The sequence below is a fragment of the Camellia sinensis genome, chromosome 1 (genome assembly GCF_055761805.1).
Source record: "Camellia sinensis isolate YWXY chromosome 1, ASM5576180v1, whole genome shotgun sequence".
NCBI lineage: Eukaryota > Viridiplantae > Streptophyta > Magnoliopsida > Ericales > Theaceae > Camellia > Camellia sinensis.
In genome coordinates, this window is record NC_138961.1 from 120,782,969 (window position 1) to 120,805,213 (window position 22,245).

At 34.0% G+C, this 22,245-nt stretch overlaps 1 protein-coding gene across 7 annotated transcripts; it reads left to right on the forward strand.

The window, feature by feature from the left end:
- The first annotated feature begins 3,655 nt into the window (after window positions 1-3,655).
- Window positions 3,656-10,686, forward strand: LOC114257291 (rho GTPase-activating protein REN1-like). Of its 7 annotated transcripts, none has more exons than XM_082883374.1 (11): window positions 3,659-4,232; window positions 4,960-5,127; window positions 5,265-5,336; window positions 5,534-5,610; window positions 6,682-6,826; window positions 7,436-7,555; window positions 8,564-8,641; window positions 9,474-9,529; window positions 9,637-9,706; window positions 10,154-10,238; window positions 10,500-10,686. In XM_082883374.1, exons 4-11 carry the CDS (start codon window positions 5,578-5,580, stop codon window positions 10,645-10,647), a joined length of 735 nt encoding a protein of 244 aa, XP_082739500.1. In that variant the 5' UTR covers window positions 3,659-4,232; window positions 4,960-5,127; window positions 5,265-5,336; window positions 5,534-5,577; the 3' UTR covers window positions 10,648-10,686. The 7 variants fall into 7 exon arrangements, with proteins under 7 accessions (XP_082739521.1, XP_082739500.1, XP_082739497.1 ...); XM_082883378.1 differs by lacking the exon at window positions 3,659-4,232 and adding an exon at window positions 4,545-4,766; XM_082883371.1 differs by lacking the exon at window positions 4,960-5,127.
- The last annotated feature ends 11,559 nt before the right edge of the window (window positions 10,687-22,245 follow it).

The following is a 22,245-nucleotide window of genomic DNA, read 5'->3' on the forward strand; positions in this document are numbered from 1 at the left end:
ACGCTTGAGTTCATATTTGCTGCCTTCCCTTTTTGCTAGTGTTGTGTTCTTTTCCTTGGTTATTTTTGCTTTAAGTTCTTCTTGGGTCAATTGATACCCCAATCCGAAAGTGAATGGGTGATTATTAACTTTCGGGACTTTTATAACCCCTTGTTTACTACTCATTCCTAAACCAAAGCCAGGGATGTGCCCTTGCTTATTCATCATCAAAATAGAAGCGACATTCATGTACTAATTTTCTTTGACTACCATGATGGACTGCACTAATCGGGCTTCAACCAAAGTGAAATCAAAAGATGAAAATGTCTTCACTTCCATGCTGAATCTCAAGTAATGGGGTGATCACACTGGGAGGTGGACGTATGGAAGGGTTTCGGTTAATGGTAACCACAGCATCTCCCTTAACATATTTGATTTGCTGATGGATAGTTGAAGGTACTGCTTAGAGTTGGTGCATCTATAGCCTGCCTAATAGCCTATTGAACAAGGCTAGGACATCCATGATGTGGAATTCCACGTCATGTCTAGTTAGTCCAACCTCTATTTTCAATCTCATTGTTCCTGAGACTTCTCGCTGAGTGTTTGTCGTAAGTTCTGACAGCTTGTGTGGTTGCAGTGCAATCTTTCGCCTTTAGGCCCAAAGCATAAGTAGTTCTGGTCGGCATACATTTATGGCATATCCATTGTCTACTAACACCACCAATACCCATTTTTCTCATCATTTCAAGGACACATAGAGAGGCTTGTTTTGAGTTACTCCTTTTGGTAGTAAATCCTTGTCAAAGAAGGTTATGATAGGGTTCTTTTTCACAAGTGTAATCATCGTTACTAATTATTCTAGAGTGGTGTCTATTGGCAACTTGGACTTGCTCATTGTAGTTAGAAAAGCGCACACTACTACAAAAATAGTTAAAGATCACACTTTGACAAAAAAAAAGATCTCACTTTTATTGGAAGTGTGATAAAAAAAATTAGATTGATATTTTAATCACACTTAATTTGATTGAGTGTGATAATATTTATTTTTTATGTCACTTTTCAATTAAGTGTGATTATATATATATATTCTTAATCACACCTTCTAATTAAAGTGTGATTATATATACACTACTACTTTTTAATCACACTTTTTAAACAAGTGTGATTATATATATATTTTTTAATCACACATTCTAATTAAAGTGTGATTAATTATATATTTTTTAATCACACCTTCTAATTAAAGTGTGATTATATATATACTACTACTTTTTAATCACACTTTTTAAATAGGTGTGATTATATAGATATTTTTTAACCACACATTCTAATTAAAGTGTGATTATTTATATATTTTTTAATCACACCTTCTAATTAAAGTGTGATTATATATACACTACTACTTTTTAATCACACTTTTTAAATATGTGTGATTATATAGATATTTTTTAACCACACATTCTAATTAAAGTGTGATTATTTATATATTTTTTAATCACACCTTCTAATTAAAGTGTGATTATATATACACTACTACTTTTTAATCACACTTTTTAAATAGGTGTGATTATATAGATATTTTTTAACCACACATTCTAATTAAAGTGTGATTATTTATATATTTTTTAATCACACCTTTTAATTAAAGTGTGATTATATATACACTACTACTTTTTAATCATACTTTTTAAATAAGTGTGATTATATATATTTTTTTTAATCACACATTTTAATTAAAGTGTGATTATATATACATTACTACTTTTTAATCACACTCCCTAAATAGGTGTGATTGTATAAAATATTTCAATTTGATTTTTATATAAAATATACAATTCCCAAATCCGCGCCTCTATTCTACCAATGAATGATAGAGATGACTCACTACTAGAAAATGAGGCTTTAGACACGGAACTTTTTCGCCCATGTTTTCATCTTTCTATCTCTCTGTCTCTATCTCTCTTCTCTCTGTCTCTCTCCCACTCTCACTCATCACTCTTCTCTGTCTGTCTGTCTGTCTCTCGCTCTTTCTCTCTGTCTATCTCTCTCATCTCTCTCTGTCTCTCTTCTCTATCTCTCTTCTCGTTATCTTTCTCGCTCATCTCTCTCTGTCTCTCTCTCATTTATCTCTTTTCGCTCTTTTTTTCTCTCCCTCTCTCTTTGTCTATATCTTTTCACCTATTTTTTCATCTTCCTCTCTCTCTTCTCTTTCTCTCTCTCACTCATCACTCTTTTCTTTCTGTCTATCTGTCTCTCTCTCTCTATGTCTCTCACTCATCTATCTCTTCTCTCATCTCTTTTCTTTCTCTGTCTCTTTCGTTCATCTCTCTTCTCTCTATCTCTCTCATATTTCTCTGTCTCTCTCGTTCATCTCTCTTCTCTCTCTCTTGTTCATCTTTCTTCTCTCTATCTCTCTATCGTTCATCTCTCTTCTCTCTCTATCTTTTTTCTGTCTCTCACTCTCTATCTTTTTGTCCCTCTCTCTCTCTTCTCTTTCTCTCTCTCTCTTTCTCTCCCACTATGTTCGCGTTGCTCACTCTCTCCCTTCTGTCTTCTCTATTTACTGAGCTCCCTCTCGATTTATCTATCCACTACAGGAAAATGCACTTTTAGCGACCACTTTGTCTCTCTCTTGCTCATTACTCTGTCTTTGTCTCTCTCTCTCTCTCTCTATCTCTCTCTCTCCTCTATCTGCCTCTCACTCATTTTTCTCTCTCTCACCACCCATTTCCTTTACTACCTTCACCACTACTGCAAACGTCATTCCACTACCACCATTACTACCACTGTCGCCACTTCACCTCTACGACTACCATTGCTACTACCATTGCCACCACTACCACTACTGCCACTATTACTACCAATACCTCTCATTCACCCTTGCCACTTCATCTACTCTACCACTACCACAACTTCACCACTAATCTCCTTCGCCGCCACCACCACCACCACCACCATCTCTTATCCACCACCTTCACTACTACTGCTACTACTACTACCATTACCTCTCATTCACCCTTGCCACTTCATCTACTCTACCACTACCACAACTTCACCATTAATCTCCTTCGCCGCTACCACTACCACCACCATCATCTCTTATCCACCACCTTCACCACTACTGCCACTTTCTATCCTCTACAAAAAAAAAAAAAAAAAAAAATCATTAATTACAAAAAAAATATATTTTAACAAAAAATATTTTTTTTTGACGACGGCAACTCCCGTCGCAAAAAAAAAAAAAAAAAAGTTAAACGACATTATTTTGTATTTAAATTTCATTTTTGACAAAAAAAAATATTTTTTTATTCCCGCCTATTTTTGTTTTCCATTCCCGCTCTAACAAATTAAAATATCTTACTTTTATTAGAAATATGATAAAAAAATTAGATTGATATATTAATCATATTTAATTTAATTGAGTGTGATAATATTTATTTTTTATATTATTTTTTAATTAAATGTAATTATATATTTTTTTTTAATCACACATTCTATTTAACATGTGATTATATTTATTTTTAGTGTGACTTTTTAATAGCTTTTATGGATGGAAACGGTTGCAAATCACTAATAGATTGTATATATACGTGGACGGCTCAGATGATACAATATTTCAATGGTTCAGATGGCACAAGATCACACCCTTTTTTGTTTTTTTGGTCTCAGCCTCACGTCTTAGAATTCAAATTTCAAATCTCTCTCTCTCTCTCTCTCTCTCTCTCTCTCCCCTTACTTCTGTACATGTCGATACACAAATCTCAAAACTAGAACTAGGGTTTTTAACTTACAATGCTTCTTCGAAGTGCATCAAATCCAGTTCTAAATTCATGGCTTCCACATTCGAAAGAGTCCTCAACATCCCCAGAGAGATAGATTTCTTTTCAAATCCCAAAGACTCGATCGGTCTCGATGGTCTTAGTTTCTCCGATCGACGAATTGGGGAAGAAAATGACCAGATCGATGTCAGAGACTGATCTCAGAGAGCTGTCGGTCTCCAAATGAAGACTACTATTGCCGGCAATTGCAATGGAGGAAGAGGAGGAGGAGGAGAGAGAGAGAGGAGGGTTTTGATTCGAGATTAGATTCGTTGGATCGAATGTTATTTTTGGGGTCTGGATTGGATGAGATTGTGGTTGATAAGGAGTGTGATGTTGTTGAGGTTAGGGAATGGAAATTGGGGGGTGTTGTTGTGGGTGGTGGTAGATACGGCGGAGGTGGGTGATTGACCGGTGGTGGTGGATACAGCGGAGGTGGGTGTTTGATTTCAGATTTTCTTTTCTTTTTTGTTTTTTTTTTTTTTGTTTTTTGTTTTTTGTTTTTTTGTTGTGTTGATGTTGATAAATCATTAATTGGAGCACAATCACATTTTTTCTTTTGCTATCATGTTTGCTTCTTGGTTGCTTGATGTTTTTAGTGCATTGGTATGTTACTGTGCTCCCTATCATGGTTAATTTTCAGATTTCAGATCCTCAACAAATATGAGTGGGCTAAGGGCTACAAGTAGTTATAAGGTTAGAGTTGAAATTTGATAAATTTCTTACAAATTTATATTTAAATGTGTTTTTGAATGGTTTTTTGTTTAAAAAATATTAAAGTGGGTTTATGAAGGGATTTGTTTCTAAAGCCAATCTTCATGTAATGCCTAAGAAAATGCTAGAAACTCAAAACAAGGGAATGATGAACTAGCAAGGATATTGAAGAAAGAAATGCTAGAAACTCAAATGCCTAAGAAACAAGATTAGTTGATTTTATCCCTCAGCATTGTGAGGTACCTTTGTTTTGGGGTCAGATTGCTGCAATCTTAAATGTATGATTTTGTTTTATGTAACACGAATTGCTGTACATTATGAAAGTTTTGTTTTCTTCGTTTTGTACATAGTAGAAATTTGAGCCCTTGCCTAATCATTCCTATTGCAGAGAAAGTAATATCATTTTATTGCAGTTAGTGACATTATTTGATAAGAGGAAAATTTCCAGTTTAAATTGGCAGGCCTATGACACTGAACCAAATGAAATTTCTTTGATGAGGAAAATTACTACATTTCCACATCAAGTTCATTCAGACCACTGGTGATCAAAAGAACTAGTGGATGGTCAAAATAGGGATTTGGTTTGTTTCTGTTGGGCTTGTATAATCTAGTACTGGTACATATTTTTTTTTGATATTTTATATATTTGCTTATCATTACTGTTTTTATTATTTTTATTTGACATTAGACTGTGTACTTTTCTCATTATCTTTGTATCTCATATCATTGGAATTGATTGTATGACATGAATAGGAATCTGATGGGAATAAAGTTGTGAAAGATATCATTTTTGGCCCAGGAGAAAAGAAATATCGGTTCTGTAAGGTAGCCATAAGCTTCTCTATCAATTACTCAAGATTGCTTATGTTTCATGACCTATTACAAAATTCTGTGCTATTTTTCTTCTTTAGTAAAATCATGCTTTGGAATAATTTTGTCAATCTGCAAAATCATTCGTGATTGTCCGTCCTCGGATACGATTACTAATCCTCTGTTTGGCTCATCAATTTTTTGAGGAAAAGGAAAAGGAAATGCAAGGGAAATCATCAATCTTTGTGTTGTTAACATGGAAAACAATGAGGAAAAGAATATGATGAAAGTATGTAGAAAAAATCTTAGTTGTAAATATCATTTCCATAGTTGTCAAATTGGGATACGAATTGAGTATTGTTTTTCTATTTTTCTGAGTTGAGTATTGTATCATATTATGTATTAATATTTTATTAATCTGAATCTGTTTAAAGGAATTCAATATTTTATTAAAAAGGTCCAAAATAAAGATTGACAAAATAGGAGAAAAAAAGGGTTTAGAAATGGACTATAATTGCTATAATTGCTTTAATTTTGCTCTGTTATGTTATTTGTTTATTTTTCACTTTTGTTCCACAAGTTTGGTCATAAAAGAGAGATCTTCATTTTACAATTTCGACTAGTGTTTTTGGTGTCTTGTATCAAATAAAATGAACTTGAGATTTCAATGACATTGTTTGGTATTGTTTGGTTTTGCTACTTTGGAATATGATTTTCATAATTTTGCTTATGTTTGGTGTAATATGGAATGAAATGGACTATAATTGCTATAATTGCTTTAATTTTGCTTATGTTTGGTGTTTCATAAGTTTGTGTTTTAGGCATATATAAGGAAATTTTGTTCATAAGGTTTGATAGAACTAGAGTTTTTCATAGTTTTATGTATATCATTTCACACCTAGATTCAATTAGCAAAGATTCTAAAGAAGCAAAAAAATAGCAAGGGGAGTTTAATGTGTATTTTGCTGGAAATAATTTGAGAGAAGTGAGTGGATCTATAAGTGACACCGAAAAAACTTGAATGGTGTAGACTGTATTGTTTTAGACTAGCACAATACATTGATCTATAAGTGAGTGGATGTATACATATTGCCCCTACTCACTTTGTTATGTCGTGCTTAGTATCTAATCTTTTATTAAATGTCTTGTTTCTCAAATAATATTGTCATTTTCTACAAGTGCATATCTTGAGTTTTAGATCACTTTTTTGTTTTATTATTAAATTATTCTAGCTTAAGAAAGTTTGAAATCATTCATGCCTTGATGATTTATTTTGGCTTCTACAAGGGTATCAATATCTTTTGTAGCTTTATACTATTTGTGTGGAGAATCAAAATAATTATAGCTTTTGTTGCTGCAGGCTGAAACTTTGGAGGATTTATACGAGTGGAAAGCTGCACTTGAGGAGGCTTTGGCACTAGCACCAAGTGCCACTCTTGTGATGGGGCAAAATGGCATATTCAGGAATGACCAGGCCGACACATTTGATGGTTATGTGGATCAATGTATGCCCCCAGGTTTTATAATTGCGTGTAACAGTTTTTCTCCTTGAATTACCACATATTTTCAGGTCTTCTGCAGTAGAGTTATTGTGTATGACTTAATGGCCAAGTTCATAAAGCAGTCCCTTGAATGAGCAATATTATGTTGGATATAACCCTAGCTTTGATTGGGTTCCAAGCCATTATTCTGGTCTATATCTATGGTTGCATACGGACAGAGTTGACCTTTTTGATAGTGGGGGAAGATGCTTGCTTTTGCTTCTTCAATTATTGTGTAACACATAAATTTTTTAACATGAACTTGATGACTGCTGCTAGTGCTGATGTGCAGAGGAAATTACTATGATAGTTCCTTTAGTATGTAAATTTTGATGCATTGTTTTTTTTTTTGGGGGGGGGGTTCACTAGTTGTGATTTTCCTTTAATCTGCTCTGTTGATGTCATCAATTTATTTCATGGACTTGAAATAGAAAATCAGTGATTGTTTTCTTTTCCTAATATGTTGATTTGGTATTGTTCTGAACCTGTAAAACTTTACTCTTTGCATTGTTCTCAACTTTCTTGAAAAATTGATTTTTTTCCTCTTTCTCCTTTTCTTTTTATTCTCTATAGTGAAGGATAGGCAGCCGGTGAAATCCTTGGTCATTGGTCGGCCAATTTTACTTGCTTTGGAAGATATAGATGGAACCCCATCTTTCTTGGAGAAAGCCCTTAGGTTTGTGGAAGAGCATGGTGAGATACCTCTGTTTACTGTCACTTATGTGATTTATCTCCAACCTTTTCTAAATTCTAACCTTTTGTTTCTAAGGATAGATAGAAAAGGTTGGAGATAAATCCTTCTGCACATGCCATTTTAGGATTCAAAAAAAGGCTTCAAGTTCGGCAAGGTGATAGCTATATTATGAGTGCTGTTGGCTTTGTGTGCTTTCCCCCTTGTTTTTAGTTCATGTTAGTGTATCTAACTATTGTTTATTCCAATATTCCATGGAATGTTCCAGGCACTATACATGAGAAGTTTCTGATTTTAGTAGTGGTAGCTCATTGGCAGCCTCAAAATATGGTAAAGCCTTGTAATATAGGCATCATTACAAAGTAATCCCAAGTGTTCCATTTCCTGTAGAAACAAGATATTATGATAAGGGGATCAAGGAGCTTTTAGTTATTTTTGTATAACATGGTATTATGATTTTATTGTCAACCTACAGATTTTCGTACATTTCATGCTGGGATGTTCACACTGTATGATACTCTCTTCATGGAATTGCAACAAAGAGATCGGAAAATTCGGATAGGGAACACCTAATGAATATAGATTTTTGTGCCAGAAAACGCTCATTCGTGAGTGGTAAAGAACATAATATCAACATATCCTACCTCCCCAAAGAAAAAAAGAGACAATGTTCTAATCTTTTTGGTCTATTTACATGTCCTGCACCTCTGATATCCCAACTATTGTGGAAATTCTTTGCTTCTCATCTTCGTTCTGTATTAGTTACCTTTGCAGGGCCTATTATAACCCATCAGTATTTAACTGTAGTTTTCAATTGGTTTTTCTCTTCTATCCTTCCTGCATTTGGCCTCAAAATTTTATTAAGTTGAACCTTTACCAAAGGCTATGTTTGTATTCACTAAAACCAATTTATAAATCATCCTCCCCTAATAATTTTGGCATAGAAATGTCTACTTATTTGTGTGCAAGTTTGCTTGTTTGTCTCTAATCATTTGACAGTAATGTTCCAGGAGTCAAAGTAGAGGGGATATTGCGGCAAGCTGCCTATGTTGATGATGTTGAACGTCGAATTCGAGAGTATGAGCAGGGTTAGTTTGCTTGGATTCTTGGGTCCTCGTGATTACATGTCTATGTCTTCATTGTTACACCTATTTTAGGTAGTGTCTTTTTTTTTTTTTTTTTTTGTTTTTTTTGTGTGTGGAAGAGAGAGAGAGAGAGAGAGAGAGAGAGAAGGGGGGGTACTGGGTTCTGTACACAAGGTTTGTGTATATATATTGGCAGGGTTTTTCAAATGTGTTATTGAAAATGAAATGATCAAAATATTGAAGTGCAGTCTTTTTTGGACCGATTTCAAGATAGTTATTCTTTTTCTTTTTGGGTTTAAAAAAGGTATGTCAAGTGCATTTTTACTGGTCCTTTTTAATTTTCAATTTTCAGAAATAGGAAAGTGTTTAAAAAATGACTCTCAATTGGCCTCCTTCTCATCTTTCTGCTTATAGTAAAGTGTTATATGAGTGAATTTTCAGTTACCAATCTTGAGGATGTGGGTGGTGAGAATATGGTTACTAATCATTAGCTTTTCTGTTTTCCACCAGGAATTTGTATCATTTTATTGAAATTTCTGTCATGCACTGAAATGAAGTCCCTTTAACACACGCAGTATGCATACATATGTACTTATAATTTCTTTTGGATGAAAAATGTGCATTTATTAGTGAATCAGGGATAGTGCCAACAATATTGTTGAAAAAGTATTTTAAAATAATGGTAAAGAAAGGATCCAGTTTACTGAGTGATTATTATTGAAAAGGAGCTCAATTTTGTTTTTTGGGGGTAGTTTCTTTATATACACACACTCACATATATTATTTGTAGTAACCCACCATGGTTGACTTGTTTTTGTCCTCTTCTATATTTCAGGAAAAAATGACTTTTCTTCAGAGGAGGATGCACATGTTATAGCTGATTGTGTCAAGGTATCTCCTTCAATCAGTGGAAAACACAAAAAAAAAAATCTCATAGGCAACAAGTTTCTAGAACCTAGGTTATTTTATTTACTGTTTCCTGTATGGCATTGTTCCAGTATGTTCTTCGGGAGTTACCATCATCTCCAGTACCAGCATCTTGCTGCAATGCGCTACTGGAAACACGTCGTGAGTTTTTCATTGGAGTTTGTTTCAATTGGATCTGTTCCTGTATTGAGCTTTCTTCATCTTTGGCATTGGTTGATGTTCCCAACTTGTCTTCTTCTTATTCCTTTTTTTTTTTAATAATATATATTTTAAAATTATTATTGTTTTTTTTTTTTAAATATTACCTCTAATGGTGTTTATGTTGGTCACTTGCTTTACCTATATGCATACATAAAAAAATTCTTGAATTTTGGAATCTTCTTTGATTTATTATTGTTTATGTGTGAATCAACTAAAATTCTTCCTATATGTAATACGAAAGGTTTTTCAGATGTCGTGGCAGTACTTGGTGAATTTGGTACATTTTGTTTTATGATGCTGTATTTGTATCTTGGATAAGTTGAATTAATGTTCTTTCAAAGTTTTGGGTTTTTCATTCCATAATTGGGCTATTCCACTGTGATTTAGGAACTGATCGTGGCAGGAGAGTTGCTGCTATGCGTGAGGCTATATGTGAAACATTCCCAGAGCCAAATCGTCGCTTATTACAGAGGTAGTTGATGAGATGAATTTTATTTATTGTAGTTTGTGTTCCTTATTATGTCAAAATTGGTAGTGGATTGTTTGTGTTAGTTTTAGTGGTCAGTATATCACTCCGTTTTGGTGGCTGTGGGGAAAGGATTGGGGCAGTTTAACAACTGGATAAATTACATTATTTTTGGTGTGATCTAAATGTAAGTTTATAAATTAATTAGTAAGTTTATTTATATGCTTCTGGCGGTTTTTAAATTAATTTGTTTTTTTTATTTTTCAGGTCAGAAATTTCTTGGAGAGATGTAAAATATGGTCAAAGAATTCAAGAACTTATTTTTTTCAAGTTTTTTATTTTTTATTTTTTAATGTATGTAATCACAGTTAATTTTTTTTTATTAATTTCTTTGTATATACTTTTAAACATTTAACTTTCATTTATGAAATATATGATATTATTTCATTCAATATATGGTTGTGATTCAAAATATAGTATATAGTGTGTATTGCATTATTCAAATGCGCGTGCAAAAATAATATTGATTATTCTTTAAATATGTCAATTTTTTTTTATCACAGGTTTTATTAATTATTAATCACACTTAAAAGGTGTGATCTAAATGTTTTTAATCACACTTGAAATGTGTGATTTAAAGTTTTTAATCACACTTAAAAGGTGTGATCTAAATATTTTTAACCACACTTAAAAGGTGTGATCTAAATATTTTTAATCACACTTAAAAGGTGTGATCTAAAGTTTTTAATCACACTTAAAAGGTGTGAACTAAAGTTTTTAATCACACTTAAAAGGTGTGATCTAAATGTTTTTAACCACACTTAAAAGGTGTGATCTAAATGTTTTTAATCACACTTAAAAGATGTGATGAAAGCATTTTTTAATGACACTTAAAAAGTGTGATTAAAAATGACCATTTTTAATCACACTCCTAAAGACCACACTTTAATAAAACTTAAACGGTGTGATTAAAAAACATACATCACACTAAAAAAGTGTGATCTTTATCTATATTTGTAGTAGTGGCAATGATGTTCATAAGAGGCCATGAGGACTCCCCAAATAGAAATGTCTACTTGAATCTTCTTCAATTGTCTCATCATGGCGTCTTCTTCATGCTCTTTTCCTATTCCTTTTGACATGTTTGAAACTTCTCCTTGCTTGAGAAATGAAGGCTTGAAATGTTGTCCACTGTTGGTAAGGTGGTCCATTTCCTCCATGTACCAATCCAACAAGACATTCCCCTAAGTTTCGTCCATATGAGCAAGGTGAAGGACTTCCTCTTCCTACCACATACCTTTTTTAACTAGCCCATCTTTTGCTTCTTGAACCAAACAGTTGTCTACTGCTTTAGTGCTAGCTAGATCTTCATGAGTTTCCTAGGAGAGGTTTGTCTTTTGAAGTAGAACAGTTAGGTCAAGTAGTTTATGTTGCTGAGACATTGGCCAACTAGAAATGTTACTTAAGTATGTGAAAATGATTGAGACTGACCCACTTGGCTTAAGGAATTTCTTTTCTTGGACCAATGACTACAAATATCCTATCAAATAGGTAGATGATCCCCAGTCAAATACTCCTCGAACTTACCATTAAAACTAAATCTACAAATTCTAACTAGATAATAGTTTCAAAATAAGAGAATTTTTGAGGAATTAGAGTTATACCTGTAGTGATCAACCAAGCGATTATCCTTTCAATCTGATCTTTATTTAAGGAATTAGGATTCTATTCAAAGTGTGTAATTGAGTCACTGTTTCCCATTTGAATTCATTCATGGAGTTAGGGTTTCATTCAAAGTGAATAATCAAGTCACTATCTCTTTATCTATATCCTTTGAAGAGTTAAGAGTTTTACAAGAAGTGAATAATCAGGTCATCGCTTCCTAATCAAACACTGTTGGAAAAAATCAAAATTCTACTCAAATTCAATAATTAAGAAAATGTTTCTCAATTATCTGTCATGATTCAAGAACTCTACTTGAACTCAATGTCTCCATGATTGTTTATCTTTCAAACACTTCTTTATAGAATTATAATTCAACTCAAATTTAAACATTTAAAGGATAGTCTTTTGATAGATTCTTACTTGTAGAATTACAACTCTACTCAAATTCTATAACTAAGAAATTGTTTCCTAGTCAGCCACTAATTGCAGAACCCCCATTCTACTCAAACTGTTCTTGCATAATTATAACCCTGATCAAACTGTATGACTGCCAATCTTATTGATTCACTGGAACTCAAACTCTACTCTTTCAATTGTAACAAAATACCACATATGCACAAATTTTGCATTCAATGCCTATTGGGGTTAGGGTTTCCTATCCTAATTGTGAGAGTAGATATGGGGTTTCTCTAAATCATACAAAACAACCATCAAATAACATGAATTAGGTGAGTTTTCTGTCTGAATTTTGATAGGTTCTAAAGCTTTCAATATGGAAATGTAGGTTTAATCAAAGTGTACATCATCTATGACTATCAATATACCTCTCACGCCACCTTGGATGTGCAAAGGAGTGATAAAATGGTATTTATAGCCAAATTCTAACGTTTACTTGTGAATTTAACATAGCTCGTGAGTGGCAAGCCATCTGGGATATTAAGTAACAGAGTGGTTTTCTAAACCCACAATGATGCAATGCAATAAACAATTAATAACTAAAATCACATAATAGAAATTTTCAAGTCAAGTTCTGTTAAGTCCCCAGCAGAGTTGTTAACTGTAGACATCGTGCCTTTTTGGGTATAAGGCGTATTTCCACCCAGTGTTATAGCAACTTGCATTCGAGAGTCACCACTTAATTTTAAGGGGAATTAAAAAACCATTAACGATGAAAACTAAGTATAAGACCTGATTCGTCATAACCAAATAATCAAGGTTCGGGAACTAAGGTACAAAAGGGGAAGGTTATTGAATGAAAGCATCCCCATTTGCCCAATCTGGAGATTAGCCTCTACTAACTCTCTATTTTGTGATTTTAGTGATTAAAGGTTTCACACACTTCATTATTAACCCTAAAAACCATTACTAAACCTAAACTACGTGATTGAATAATAAATATCACTCAATTTAGATCCATTGAATACAACTTTTTGCTAAACATATTTTCATAAAACAACTATATTTTCCATAAAAAAAAAAAACAACTTCTTTTTTAACTCCCAATGGCCATAAATAAGATCTAAACTAAGCAATATTCATGAAAACATTCAAAATACACAATTTTACATAACAAAGGCAAGTAGACTTGGATTACTGAAAACAATAAACCAAAAACAAGCATATGCCATGAAAGAAGAGAAAACTCACCGTATTCCACCGCCAATCTTCTTACCATGCATGATAAGAACAAATCAAAGTATGATGATCCTAAACATGCTCCTAAACACACAAATATGCAACATAGGCCCGATTTAAGGGTACTAACATGATTTAATGCAAATAAGGCAAATAAAAAATAAACAGTGCTAAACTAATATGCATGATGTTTAAACCGAACCTCACGCATGCAAATATGAAAGCTATAATAACCTAAACATGTTGTTTATATAACTCAAACAAAACATGCAAAATAAAGCGAAAAAGCATGCAAAACTATGAGACTACATGGTGAACATGCAAAACTAACACCCTAACATGATTATGTACAAAGATAAAGGACTAAAAACTATTGAAATAAGTCAAGGATAGTAAACTTACTCACCGCTTTGTAGAAAACACAAGAAAATAGTAAGAAAAGGCTAGAAACGCTTTGGAATCCTTGCTTGAAGCTTTCCTCAGGTTTTGGCTGCACTTTAGTTGCTTCATTTTAGACCTTAGATGCCCTTTAGGTTTATTAAGAGCTACTGCTAGGGTTAGAAATTTTGGAGCTAAGAGTTTTAGGTAAAGAGGAGTGATGTTTCTCTCTTAAAACTCTCAACACTTAGCAAAAAGTTTACCTCTCTCAAAGAGGGGAAGATGGGGGGTACATATACATTGAGGGAGAAGGTTCTGAAATGTCTTAGGTCGCCCTAGGGTTTCGCATCGATTTCTCCTTGCGCCTTCCGAACAATTCAAAGTTAAAACTCACTTAGCACTGCCAATAAGTTGTATGGCTAGACAAGCTGCTCACATAGCTTGTGCGACCGTGTGACCCATGCGTGGCTGTGCAAATCCGATATGGCCAAGCGTATAGCTAGGCCCCCATGTCACGACCCAAACCTGTCCCTAAAAGTTTGGTCCATGACCAGCCTGTACATAGGCCTTAAAACAAAATTTTAAAATAATATTTAACCATATATGGGGCCTTAGGCGGAAGCAATATCAATAAAAGACAACATCCATTGAGCTTGTGCATACATGATGGTTTAATTGGATTTAAGCATTTAAATACATTCCAAATATACATATACAACCACAGAATTTATATAGATCTCACACACACTCACATAAGACTTACTAATTTATATGACTCCCAACAATAAATTAAGGCCTCCACGTGGAGACATACCCCAGGTGTCTTGGCAGACAGGTGAACCTTGGTACAACTCTAGTGTCAATCCCCGATGACTCACCTACAGAAAAATAAATAAAACAAAATGAGCAAAGCTCAGTGAATAATAGCACTCAAACAATTTAATGGTTAAACTTGAGTTGTAATATTCATAACGTATATAAGTGCAAAGGTCATATAATTACTCTTGTCTTGTAAACATTTTCAGAACGGCCTTGGCCCCAATCTTTAAACAGAATGGCTTTAAGCCCTTGAACAGAGTGGCATTAAGCCCTTAAACAGAATGGCAATCAGCCCTTAAACAGATCGGCATTATGCCCTCTTCATGCATGTATGAACTCAAGAGGTGGCTCGCACAGATTCTAGAGGTGACTCGCATTGCAGCATTTAGTTCCGTGCAACACTTTGTTTCATACAACAGATCATACAGAATGGCCATAGGACCAGATGTCACATATTGGCCATAGGCCTCACATATGTCACAGAATGGCCATAAGCCTCATAACTTTCTCAAAACGGCCATAGGCCTCAGTTCACATATGTATGGACTCAAGAGGTGGCTCGTACGGATTCTAGAGGTAGCTCGCATTGCAGCACTTAGTTTCGTACAGCACTTTGTTCCATTCCAGAAATCAATTATATCATGTCATAGCATAAACGAAACGGATAAATAGAACAGAATAATCCCAGACTCATAGGAATATCGTTCACAATGGTGCACATAAATTTTCCCATGGTTTATCACAAGTTGACATAGTTGTCTTACATATAACAAATCATTAGTAATAACTATTAACATATAAAGATAACCATAATTCTATCCGATTAGCCATTTCGATGATTCATTATAAGATATTCAAAACATCATGTTCTTAGTAGGTGGGGCTTATGTTCACAATTGCTTCCTGTCGCGAATTTGTACAGTATTAATTCATGCAGAGACATAGGCAATCTACAATTCCCAATCATTCATAACAGTTAACGTAATTAATTTGCGAAGAACAGAACGTTAATAATAAGAATTACTAACGGAAGGTAAATGTACAGCTACAGTACTATTACTCACAGTGGTAGGTCTCTGATAGCGGTGGAACGATGTCCTCGTCTCGACCTACAAGTACAGTGCACAACACATAATATAAGATTATACTCGATCCTTTACTTATTCTCTTTGATCATTCAATCAATTAGCCATGGTGGTACCAAGCTCATTTTTCCTTAATAAGTTATACTCCATGTCTCAGAAAACAGGAGAAATCAATGGGAAATGGTTTAGGTGAAGAAATGGTATAAAATTGGTTAACAGAAAGTGAACAGTCGTCACTAATTTGGGCATAACTATTTCTTTATTTAGAATTTGGGAGTGAGGATACTTCCATTGGAAACTAGACTTCCGGGGCTTGATTTTAGGCTCAAGAATCACTCAAAACGGAGTCCCGAGGCAAAAGATATGCTTATTCAAAGTTGGCTGGACAAAGCTGTCTCCCGCACGTGCGGGAAACAGAGCCGCACGTGTGGCTCTGGGCAGTGTGCAGTCCGAAAATGGCTCGTTTTGCTCCAACACTTGGTTTTTCCATTTTTAAGCTTGGTTCTTAACATAAATCACTCAAAAACATGTTAAATTGCCCTATAACATAATAAACTAACATCAACCAAGTGTAATTTCATTTCAAACAATTCAATCTTTTTCTCAAAGTTCAAAATTAATGCTTAATCTTTCATGATCTTTAAGGTTCTTAAAAACACAACCCATAACCCACAAATTCACACGATTCTTGCATAATCTAAAGTTTATTTCATGATATCCATGAGCTTGAGCTCCACTCATAAACAAAATTAGAGAACTCAATTTCTAATTCCTCAAATTAGCTCAAGTAAATACATAGATAAACCTTAACCCCAAATGGGTTTAAATCTTCCAAGATCTTTATGATTTTGCCAAATTGATACTCTAAACACAAGATTTCAAGATAGATTATCATACCAAACTCAATCCTTGTCTATCTCTTAGCTCTCTTCAATTCCTCCAAGTCCCATGGGTGATCTTCTTTCTTTTCCTTCAATTTTCTTCAATCATCTTCAAAGCCTCCATGGATGTTGGGAAAGTTGTCTCTCTTCCCTCTCTCTCTCTTTAAATATTTTGGTGTTTTTGACTCCAAAAAGATGAGTTCACCACTTATATAACTCATACACACCTATATATTTAATTAGATAAGCTTTATCACAAATAAGGAGGGCCAAACACGCCCTTACGAATCGCACAAAATTAAATTTCAATTGCACTTTCCAGATGATTCTAAAAATTGTGCTGATCATAAATATGTCCCCTGTTCTGGTTTCTCAAGCCTCTAAGGCCTTCAATTTGCAGTATAAAGTTAACCACCCAAATGTGCATTAACGAATCAAACAAATTAGATTTCCAATTAATTTTCCAAATAGTTTTAAAAATTCCCATTAACATACCCAAGTACTCAATTTTGATTTCTGAACCCATAAAGGTCGGTAATTTCAATTTTAAATCCGTAACTCAACAGATAAAGCTTCAATTCCAATAGATATAATTAAATTAAAACACATCATTTCATAATTAAATAAAGATGATTTCTTATACCCATTTTGGGGTCGTTACACCCCAGGTGCGGGCACACGTGCCCTTAATAAATGTAAGCCATGCATGCATGCACAAGTACGTGGTTTGGGCTTTTGGACCCTCTCTTTGCCTATGTAGGTCCATTTGATTTCTAATTGATATTTTTGTATAAAATAAGTTCATGTTTTAAAAATATCTATCAATTCAAACTCAAATAGATCTCTACCTCCTTAGTGGAGATCAAAAAGTTAATTTTGGATAAAAACATTTCAGGGACAAAATGGTCATTTTTATAGAAAGATTATTTTTAGCCAAAATGAGATTACACAGCCGCTCTTGCTAAACTTAAGTATCTCTATGGAATAAGAAATTACCATTTCATCAACGAAAGCTTACAAACACATGAAGTCTTAGGATCTGTTAAAATTGAGGTGTCTACCCATATCATATGCACCCTACCACAAATTGATGTACTTTTTATCACAAAATTTTGTAACATCAACCACAAAATGCTTAACTTCGTCATAAATTGGTGTAATAGAAAATATCATAACCAAGTTAGAAACTTTTGTAATGGATGTTTTGATACGCTAATTTATAATGAAATTATGCATTTTATGATTAATATTTCAAAATTTTATGTCAACATTATGACAATTTGTAATAAAGTGCATATGGTATGCACCCTAAGGAGGTACACACCATAGGCCCCAAGACCAAAGTTTAATAACGAAAAATTATTAAGTACTCCTAAAATATCACGTATGCATCCTCTTTCACCAATCATATAGGGATTTAATTTAAGCAATAGCTCAGCAACTATTTAAATAATAATAATATGAAAATATGTGCAATTTATTTGGCCCAACAAGAATTTGATGTCTAGCTATCAAGCTTGTGAAGAGATTGCATATTATTCCCATAAAAGTGGAACACTTCAACATATGAGCTCACTTTCACATAATAGGCTTTCCATTCATGTCTTCCAGATTTTACATCCACCCATGCAATTATACAAATTCAATGTCCGTAGGTTTTAAAAAAATAAAATAGTAGCACGATCCACATCATTGTGCCTATGAAATATGAAATTCAAAGTATATAATTTAATATTTTTGACAAAATATAACAAAAGTGTCAATAAATTGTCCTACAATTGTTATATTTTATTATTTAATATAAATATAGGAAATGTTTATATATATGAATTGATATTATAGTCTATACTTCATTTTTAAAATCTTTGTTAGTATGTATGTTCATCCTGTATTAGAATTCTAAATCCGTTCTTGTCAACAGTAATTCTAAATATTGAAAATTTTATTTAAAAAAATATATAATATGTGTAATTTAGATTTATTCTAAATATGAATTCTGTCTTACATAAATTAATTATGATACGCACAACATTTTTCACAGTAAAATTCTAAATTGACGTTTGGCTCTCTAAAATGATTTTGGATCAGACTAGAATGACTATTTTTTAATTAGTCTTTCAATAAAATGATCATTCTCTCTTCTTCTTCTTTTTTAATTCAATAAAAAAATATAAATTGATATTTCTGACAATTTGATTCTAACTTTTACTTTAATAAACCAAACAATGTCTTAGAATTATGAAACCAACTTTCAACAATTCAAAGCAGATATGTCCATGCCTAAAAGGATGACGAAAAAGACCCAAAAAAAAAAAAAAAAAAAATAGAGGGCAGACACAGCAAATGCATGGAAGGCTCATCAACAGGTACGTACCAGCCATGATGGTGAGAGGAGGAGAGCTTAACGACCAATCATTGAGCGACACCACAACGACGTTAGGTAGCTGCGGGAGCTATGGAAGCTGGTCACCGGAGTATAATTTCTATTTCTGTTTTTTTTAATTTTTTTAGGTTGAATTATTTTATTTTTGTTAATAACAGAAAAAGACGGCTTTTTTTGTTTGATGCATTGTTTTAGGAATGTTTTGGATTTGGATTTTGGTGATTGTTGAATTCGGGCTTTCTAATGAAATATATATTTAAAAACAAAAATATTTGAAAATGGATTTCAATTTTAAAATAATTATTAAACAAATAAGACCATCTATAGGGGATTCTATTTGAATCCAAAATGTCTTAATACGCTCAGTTTAAATTCATAAATTTTAATTCTTGTTATATCATAATATGAATTTACTAATATAGACAAAATATATTAAACTCTAAAATAATTTTTTTTTTCTCATGATACCCCCTGGATAGTTATTTCTATTCAAATTTATATATATTCTTCTCCAAGAGATCAACGTCACTTCTTCTTCTCATTCTTCTTTTTCTTCCTCCTCTCTCTAAAACTCCAATTCACCCTACTAAAACTCATCATCATCATCATCAACATCATTATTTTTTATTATTTTGAAACCCTAAATGAAAATTTGAACAAAATCAAACAATAGATGAGAGTAATAATCAAAATAATTTTTTGGTGCAACCAAACAAAAATGAGATAAGTATTCATATAAAGGGGTTTCACAATTTTTGTATAACACCATCAATTATTTTCTATATCGTTTTTTTGACAAAAATTAAAAGACCCTGTAGTTAGATTAACAATAACATATTATTGGAGTTGTTCTTATTTTGTTATTTCAATAGTACATTGATTGCACTACAAAAAATTTGACTTTTTGAAACGGCAAAATGCCGTCGCAAATACTCAAAATGCCGTCTCAAAAACTTTTTTGCGACGGCAAGTGGGGAGACGCAATAAAGGGCGTTGCTAAAAGGTTTTAGCGACGGCACAATACTGTCGCCTTTTTTTGCGACGGAATTCTGCTGTCGGCATTATTATGTAAAAATCTGAGATTTTTTGAGACGGCACTGTGTTGCCGTCGCTAAAAGTTTTATTTGCGACGGCAAAAATGCCATCGCAAAAGAGTTTTATTGTGACGTGTAACGTGCCGTCGTTAAAAGATTATTTGAGATAGCACGACACGCCGTCACTAAAGGGTTATTTGCAACGGTAAATAATACCGTCGCAAAAAGTTTTTTTCAACTATTGCCAATATCTTTTGCGACAGCATTGCTTATGTCGCAAAAACAATCTGGCTCTAATGTTTTTTGAGACGGTGTGGTGCCGTCTTAAAAAAAAAAAATACAATAAAATTATTAAAAATATGAAAACTACATGTATTAAATGAAAAATAACTAAAAAAGAAACCGATAATTACATAATAATATAAAAATTTCAGTATAAAAATAACAATTCATCCATAATAAAAAATATTCTTCCATTCATAACAATACATCAGCAAAATTATCCCACTACATAATTTTGCATAATACATATACAATGTTTAAATACATAATTTGTTCACAATTCAAAATAACAGAAATCAAAAACAAAAGTTTTCGTCATGATTTTTCCGGGGGTAACAAAAACAAAAGTTAGTCGCAATCTTCACACGCCTGCATTCCACAAGAAGCAAACTGCTACTGGGAAAATATCTGAAAACAAAAAATAAAAATAATTAATGACAATATAATTATGTGTTAATATTTTAATTACAAAAAAACATAAAAAAAAATTAACTACTATATAATTACAAAGATAATTAAGTAAATAATTTTGGCTAAACAGAAATCCGGCTCTAACTCACAAACCGGAAACCTGATTGGAGTCCCGTCTTCTCGTGCTTAGGCGGTCGTGTGTGCCAAGTTTCGTACCAAACCGACGCCGTTTGGTGATTTTGGGGCGTCAACACCTCGAATTCAAATTTCTTAAGGAACTAGTTTGCCTAGATCGAAATCCGACTCTAACTCCTAAATCGGGAGCCCAATTCAAGCCCCGTTTTCTTCCACGAGTCTCTCGTGCCTAGGCGGTCGTGTGTGCCAAGTTTCGTGCTAATCCGACCCCGTTTGGTGATTTTGGGGCATCAACACATCGAATTCAAATTTGTTAAGGAACTAGTTTGCCTAGAGTGAAATCTAGTCCTAACTCCCAAACCGGGAACCCGATTAGAGTGCCGTCTTCTCCCACAAGTCTCTTGTGCCTAGGCGGTCGTGTGTGCCAAGTTACGTGCCAAATCGACGCCGTTTGGTGCTTTTGGGGCATCAACATCTCGAATTCAAACTTCTTAAGGAATTAGTTTGCCTAGATCGAAATCCGGCTCTAACTCTCAAACCGGGAACCCGATTCGAGTCTCGTCTTCTCCCACAAGTCTCTCATGCCTAGGCGGTCGTATGTGCCAAGTTTTGTGCTAGTTGGTGATTTTGGGGCGTCAACACCTCGAATTCAAGTTTCTTAAGGAACTAGTTTGCTTAGAGTGAAATCTGGCTCTAACTCTCAAACAGGGAACAAGTCTCTCGTGCCTAGGCGGTTGTGTGTGCCAACTTTCGTGCAAAACCGACGTCGTTTGGTGATTTTGGGGCGTCAACACCTCGAATTCAAATTTCTTAAGGAACTAGTTTGCCTAGAGTGAAATTCGGCTCTAACTCCCAAACCGGGAACCCAATTCAAGCCTCGTCTTCTCCGACAAGTCTCCCGTGCCTAGGCGGTCGTGTGTGCCAAATTTCGTGCTAATCCGACGCTGTTTGGTGATTTTGGGGTGTCAATACATCGAATTCAAATTTCTTAAGGAACTAGTTTGCCTAGACCAAAATCCGGCTCTAACTCCCAAACCGGGAAACTGATTCGAGCGCCGTCTTCTCCTACAAGTCTCTCGTGCCTAGGCGGTCGTGTGTGCCAAGTTTCGTCCTGATCCCACCCCGTTTGGTGATTTTAGGGCGTCAACACCTCGAATTCAAATTTGTTAAGGAACTAGTTTGCCTAGAGTGAAATCCGGCTTTAACTCCTAAATCGGGAACCCGATTGGAGTCCCGTCTTCTCCCCCAAGTCTATCGTGCCTAGGCGGTCGTGTGTGCCATGTTTCGTACCAAACTGACACCGTT